Source organism: Cebus imitator, unplaced genomic scaffold, assembly GCF_001604975.1.
Source record: "Cebus imitator isolate Cc_AM_T3 unplaced genomic scaffold, Cebus_imitator-1.0 Scaffold538, whole genome shotgun sequence".
In the NCBI taxonomy this organism is placed as follows: domain Eukaryota; kingdom Metazoa; phylum Chordata; class Mammalia; order Primates; family Cebidae; genus Cebus; species Cebus imitator.
The window spans coordinates 1-7,128 of record NW_016107853.1 but is presented as its reverse complement, the minus strand read 5'-3'; the positions used below and the strand labels follow the sequence as shown (position 1 = coordinate 7,128).

Here is a 7,128-nt window from a genome sequence, read left to right as displayed (position 1 = left end):
CCAGGCATGGTGGCAGGCGCCTGTAATCCCAGCTACTTGGAGGCTGAGGCAGGAGAATCACTTGATCCCAGGAGGCGGAGGTTGCAGTGAGCCGAGATTGTGCCATGGCACTCCGCCTGAGCAACAAGAGTGAAACTCTATGTGGAAAAAAAAAAAAAAGATAAAGCACACTCCAAATTCATAAAATATATTTTTAGTAGTCTGAAGAAATATTAATATCACTCTTTTGACTTTAGAACAAAGATAATTTCAGTCATTCAACAGTAGTTGTGGGAATTACAAAATGAAGAGTCACTGTCTTTATTTTTTCAATTTTAAAGGAAGTTTTATTTTTATTTTCATAAGAAATTGGAAAGAGCAAAATATCTTTTAGCTTCTTTATAAACAAAAGCTAGTTTTTGTGTTCAGACAAGTAAGTCTACAGGAATGGTGAGACTCTCACATTGTTTCTTAGATGTATGTAATGTAAAATGCTATTAACTCATTTGTACAAGGCTTTCCCCGCTCCCTCGTAACATCTCTGTGAGAACTATGACCTATTTTTACCACTCCTTCCCGATTGTCTATCTTCCTTGTCTCCATGGTACTACACTCCTAATTTCTTCTTCTATCTGCTCATTCCTCGGCTCTTTTTGTCCCCATTTATCAACACACTGTCAGATATGGCTTACTTCCTTTACTCCTCTTCTTCTTGAGGCTATTTGTTCTTTTATTCTTTCTGCTAGAAAGCATATTTACTCTCAAATCTTTAATTATTACTACAGCAATAGTTATCAAACTTTTTTAAAGCTGTAACTTCCTTTGCTTCCCCTCCCAAAATAAACATAACAAGGGGCCAGGTGCGGTGGCTCATCCCTGTAATCCCAGCAGTTTGGGAGGCTGAGGAGGGCAGATCATGAGGTCAGGAGTTCGAGACCAGCCTGGCCAACATGGTGAAACCCCATCTCTACTAGAAATACCAAAAATTAGCTGGACATGGTGGCGGTCACCTGTAATCCTAGCTACTTGGGAGGCTGAGGCAGGAGAATCACTTGAACCCAGGAGGCAGAGGTTGCAGTGAGCTGAGATTGTGCCACTGTCCTTCAGCCTGGGCAACAGAGAGAGACTCTATCTCAGAGGAAAAAAAAACCAAACAAACAAGTAATTCTGGCAAATTCAAGGAAACTGTCTTACTCATGCCCTCCACATGCACTCTGCAACAGCTCCCGGGGCACACCTCTGTGGAGCCCGGAAAAATCCCTGACCTGTATGTGTAACTTCTCTTTGACCTGAGCTTTGATCTTGTATCTTACATCACTGATTACTCACTACTAGACATTCCCGCCCACGGTAACCTTACTATCTCAAGCACAATCTGTCTAAATATCAACCTAAAACATCATCGTCTGATTCTCCTTCTCGATTTCCCTGTCTGTTCAATCTACCAATCTCGAAAACTCAAAATCGTGGTCCCATTCTTTTTTATTGTATCTGTTTATTTGCCAAGATTTGTTGACTTTTCCTTCAGGATGTTTAAACATTTACTTACCTGTTTATTTTTAACACCATGCCCTCAGTGCAAGTCTTTCTGTATTGCAACGAAAAAGCTTCCGGGGTAGCCATCCTGCAAATCTCTTCCAGACTAACCTTTCGTAAACCCCATACTTAGAGCATCACTATCTTGCCCAAAAACCTACANAAAAAAAAAGAAAGAAGTTATTTTAATGTAACAGATTTTACCATATATACTATGACCTGCTTTTCTCACTTTAAACATGCTTTAGACATTTTTCCATGTCTCTTTTAGAGTTTTAAATGGCTACACTGAGCCAGCTGTGGTGACTCACGTCTATAGTCCCAGCACTTTGGGAGGCCTATGTGGGAGAATCACTTGAGGCCAGGAGTTTGAGACCACCCTGGGCAACACAGTGAGACCCTGTCTCTACAAAAAAATTTAAAAATTATCGGGGTGTGTGGCACATGCCTGTAGCCCTAGTAACTCTGGGAGTTACTTGAGATGGCTTGAGCCCAGGAGGTGAAGGCTGCAGTGAACCATGATCAAGACCTTGTCTCAAACACTAACTAAATAAATAAACGGAAACAAATGGCTATACTATACTCCAGAGCATGAGTATACCACAATTTGGTTATTTCCCTATAACAGATATTTGTATGTTGTTCATAATTTTTGACCATCACAAACAATACTATAATGAATAGTCTTAAATATATATATGTATATGTTTGCATATTTTATACTTACTTCCAAATAGCTTTCCAAAGAGTCTTCACCAAATTACATTATCACTAAACAGGATAGGTATGTCCCTATAACTTCACTAATATTTAATTATCAAACTTTAAATAATTCTAATATGTTAGGGGAACATTAACTGATTATTTTAATTTGCACTTCCCTCAGTAATAGTAAAGTGAGGCATCTTTTTCATATATTTATATTTAGTGGTCAGACATATTTCTTCTTCTGGAAATGCTCGTTTTTCTACTGGGCATGCTTTATATTCTATATTTACAGAAACAAAAAACAGTGCTACCCATTATACTTACAGCTGTTATTTTTAATACATTTTTTCCAAAGCACCTGCCAATTATATACTTCTGCATCCTATGACAGGAGTTTCACATATTGTACTTAAATACTTCTATTAGAAATTAACAAAAATGACAGTTAACTTACCCAGGTCACCAAAATGAGCGGCCTCCATGTGGCTTGGCTGCTTCTTAAGAGTGGCTGTCCTGCTGCTTGAAAAGGAGTCCATGTTGGCAGAAATGGCATTGATTGCAACATGACTTGGTCCTGCAGCCTCCAGCAAGGCATGATTTTTAGTGCTTTTTTGTGGGGAATGTACGGATATTGGAGCTATAATTTTTCAAAAAATTGTTAAGAATTAAACAATTTGATAGTCTAAAACCCTCATTAGAGGGATTTCAGAGAACTTTAAAAATTAAATTTTGTAATACTTCTCTTAAGTCAGCACACTCAGCAAAAAATACTTACGAAGAAAAGTAACTTAATCAAGTGGCACAAAATTAGAAAAAAAACTTTCTTAATTTTTTTTTTGTTTCAGACAGAGTCTTGTTCTGTCACCCCGCTCGACTGTAGTGGCATGATCTTGGCTCACTGCAACCCCTGCCTCCCGGGTTCAAGTGATTCTCCTGCCTCAGCCTCCCGGGTAGCTGGGATTACAGGCACTGCCACCATACTCAGCTAATTTTTGTATTTTTAGTAGAGACAGCATTTCACCATGTTGGCCAGGCTGGTTTCGAACTCCTCACCTCAAGTGTCCAGCCCACATCAGCCTCCCAAAGTGTTAGTATTACAGGTGTGAGCTACCATGCCTGGCCAGAAAACACTAATATTATTTATAATTCTCAAAATACTGTGCCAAAAATTTAAATTAAAAGAGGGAGATCTTTCTCTGAAAACTGCTACTGTGGATACAACTAACAAAGCCAGAAAGCATTCTAAAATATGGACTCTTTTTAATTCCTTAAACCTCCCTGGCTTTAGGAACGAAACTAAAATTGTAGAATAAATGCTTAGGGCGGGGGAACCTATAAAAATATTCTTCAGGCCGGGAGTGGTGGCTCATGCCTGTAATCACAGCACTTTGGGAGGCCGAGGTAGGTGGATCACCTGAGATCAGGAGTTTGAGACTAGCCTGACAAACATGGTGAAACCCGGTCTCTACTAAAAATACAAAAAATTAGCCAGGCATGGTGGCAGGCGCCTGTAATCCCAGCTACTTGGAGGCTGAGGCAGGAGAATCACTTGATCCCAGGAGGCGGAGGTTGCAGTGAGCCGAGATTGTGCCATGGCACTCCGCCTGAGCAACAAGAGTGAAACTCTATGTGGAAAAAAAAAAAAAAGATAAAGCACACTCCAAATTCATAAAATATATTTTTAGTAGTCTGAAGAAATATTAATATCACTCTTTTGACTTTAGAACAAAGATAATTTCAGTCATTCAACAGTAGTTGTGGGAATTACAAAATGAAGAGTCACTGTCTTTATTTTTTCAATTTTAAAGGAAGTTTTATTTTTATTTTCATAAGAAATTGGAAAGAGCAAAATATCTTTTAGCTTCTTTATAAACAAAAGCTAGTTTTTGTGTTCAGACAAGTAAGTCTACAGGAATGGTGAGACTCTCACATTGTTTCTTAGATGTATGTAATGTAAAATGCTATTAACTCATTTGTACAAGGCTTTCCCCGCTCCCTCGTAACATCTCTGTGAGAACTATGACCTATTTTTACCACTCCTTCCCGATTGTCTATCTTCCTTGTCTCCATGGTACTACACTCCTAATTTCTTCTTCTATCTGCTCATTCCTCGGCTCTTTTTGTCCCCATTTATCAACACACTGTCAGATATGGCTTACTTCCTTTACTCCTCTTCTTCTTGAGGCTATTTGTTCTTTTATTCTTTCTGCTAGAAAGCATATTTACTCTCAAATCTTTAATTATTACTACAGCAATAGTTATCAAACTTTTTTAAAGCTGTAACTTCCTTTGCTTCCCCTCCCAAAATAAACATAACAAGGGGCCAGGTGCGGTGGCTCATCCCTGTAATCCCAGCAGTTTGGGAGGCTGAGGAGGGCAGATCATGAGGTCAGGAGTTCGAGACCAGCCTGGCCAACATGGTGAAACCCCATCTCTACTAGAAATACCAAAAATTAGCTGGACATGGTGGCGGTCACCTGTAATCCTAGCTACTTGGGAGGCTGAGGCAGGAGAATCACTTGAACCCAGGAGGCAGAGGTTGCAGTGAGCTGAGATTGTGCCACTGTCCTTCAGCCTGGGCAACAGAGAGAGACTCTATCTCAGAGGAAAAAAAAACCAAACAAACAAGTAATTCTGGCAAATTCAAGGAAACTGTCTTACTCATGCCCTCCACATGCACTCTGCAACAGCTCCCGGGGCACACCTCTGTGGAGCCCGGAAAAATCCCTGACCTGTATGTGTAACTTCTCTTTGACCTGAGCTTTGATCTTGTATCTTACATCACTGATTACTCACTACTAGACATTCCCGCCCACGGTAACCTTACTATCTCAAGCACAATCTGTCTAAATATCAACCTAAAACATCATCGTCTGATTCTCCTTCTCGATTTCCCTGTCTGTTCAATCTACCAATCTCGAAAACTCAAAATCGTGGTCCCATTCTTTTTTATTGTATCTGTTTATTTGCCAAGATTTGTTGACTTTTCCTTCAGGATGTTTAAACATTTACTTACCTGTTTATTTTTAACACCATGCCCTCAGTGCAAGTCTTTCTGTATTGCAACGAAAAAGCTTCCGGGGTAGCCATCCTGCAAATCTCTTCCAGACTAACCTTTCGTAAACCCCATACTTAGAGCATCACTATCTTGCCCAAAAACCTACACTGGCTTCCTGCTTCCTCTGTCTCAATTCTTTCATCTGGTCTTTACAGGTCTCTATAACTTCATCTCAGTCTTTCTGTAAAAATCTCCCTTTGCTTGTCTGAAAGCCCCTCTGCCCAATATACCCTCAAATAAGAAGCTGGGCTGGTAGGGAGAAAAGAGAAAGACACTCTCGTTTAGATCTTTCTTATTCTTCAACTTTTATGCAAGGTTATGTGTCACTTCCTTGAAGTCTTCGCTAAACTTCAGAAATCATTTGCTGATCTCAAATTCCTCTAAACTCCTTGCAATGCTTCACTTAATTTGACTAATTCAACATACTGAAGGCTGAGTATGTTAAAGCTAGACAATGACAGCTACCAATGGAGGACTTACTATATACCAGGCACTATACTAGTTTCTCCATGTACCTTTTTTTTGGGGATATTATTTCATCAATCTCTCACAACAATCTTGTAAGACCATATTTTCCTCATTTTAGAGATGAAGACAAAAATGAAAACAAGTTGAATACTTTGCCCTAGGTTAATGAGCTAGTGAAGAGCCATTTCAACAGGCAGGATTTCAACTTAGGTTTGCTGGACTCTAAAAAAATCACTCCCTAACCTTTGGTTTAAAACTCAGACCCTAAAATTACTGTGCACATAAAATAACATATGTAAATGAATGACTCAAAAGCACCTCCCACCCAACATTCCAAAACTGAACATATAATTTCCAGGCTTGGTTCTGTTAGGCAAGCCAGAAGGTAGGAATCAACCTCAAATATCCCTGTCTCTTATACCTCATATTTAATCAATAACAAACTTCTATCCATTTTGCCTCCTAATGTTTTTCAAGCCCGTTCAGATCTCTTTACTTCCATTACTACCAATCTGGCCCAAGCTATCTGTGGAATTATTTGACTAATGTTCCTTCTTCCTCACTAATCTGTAAGTTCAGTGAGGGCAGAACCTAAGTCTTTCTTGTTCACTGTTATAGTCAGTTTTTGTCTAACGTCCAGAACAGAAGAGGTGTTCTATAAATGGCAGCTAGTATTATTTTGGTTTATTTGCTACTGTTCTGTGCATAAGTTTGTCTTTTTTTTCCTCTTTGAGACGGAGTCTCGCTTTGTCACCCAGGCTGGAGTGCAGTAGCACAATCTCGGCTCACTGCAAACTCTGTCTCCTGGGCTGAAGCAATTCTCATGCCTCAGCCTCCCAAGCAGCTGGGATTACAGGCACCCACCATTACGCCAGGCTAATTTTTTTGTATGTTTAGTAGAGACGGGTTTTCATCATGTTGGCCAGGCCGGTCTCAAACTCCTGCCATCAGGTGATGTGCCCATCTAGGCCTCTCAAAGTGCTGGAATTACAGGCGTTAGCCACTGTGCCTGGCCATAAATTTGTCTTTCTAACCAGAACGCAAACATCTTGAGGGCTGTTTCTTGTACTGCTTCCGTATTATACTAAGGTTAAGTCAGTGAATGTTAAGCAAGATTATGTCTTGTCATAATTAGAATGTAAGCATAGAATTTTTTAGCCTGGTAGAGATTTAGAAATTAGGTAGGCCAGCTGGGCTCGGTAGCTCATGTCTGTAATTCCAGCACTTTGGGAGGCTGAGGGGGCTGGATCACCTGAGGTCGGGAGTTCAAGACCAGCCTGACCCACATGGAGAAACCCTGTCTCTACTAAAAATACAAAATTAGCTAGGTGTGGTGGTGCGCACCTGTAATCTCAGCTACTTGGGAGGCTGAGACGGGA

The 7,128-nt window shown here is 40.1% G+C and overlaps 1 protein-coding gene across 2 annotated transcripts in view; it reads right to left on the bottom strand.

The window, feature by feature from the left end:
• The window catches only part of AKAP10 (A-kinase anchoring protein 10), an 86,568-nt gene extending 83,444 nt beyond the window's left edge, over nucleotides 1-3,124 (bottom strand). For both annotated transcript variants that reach the window (XM_017514909.2, XM_017514910.2), the window contains exon 1: nucleotides 2,678-3,124. In XM_017514909.2, the coding sequence (XP_017370398.1) occupies nucleotides 2,678-2,759 (82 nt within the window). In that variant the 5' untranslated portion in view covers nucleotides 2,760-3,124. The remainder of the gene's footprint in view (nucleotides 1-2,677) is intronic.
• Between the last annotated feature and the right edge of the window lie 4,004 nt (nucleotides 3,125-7,128).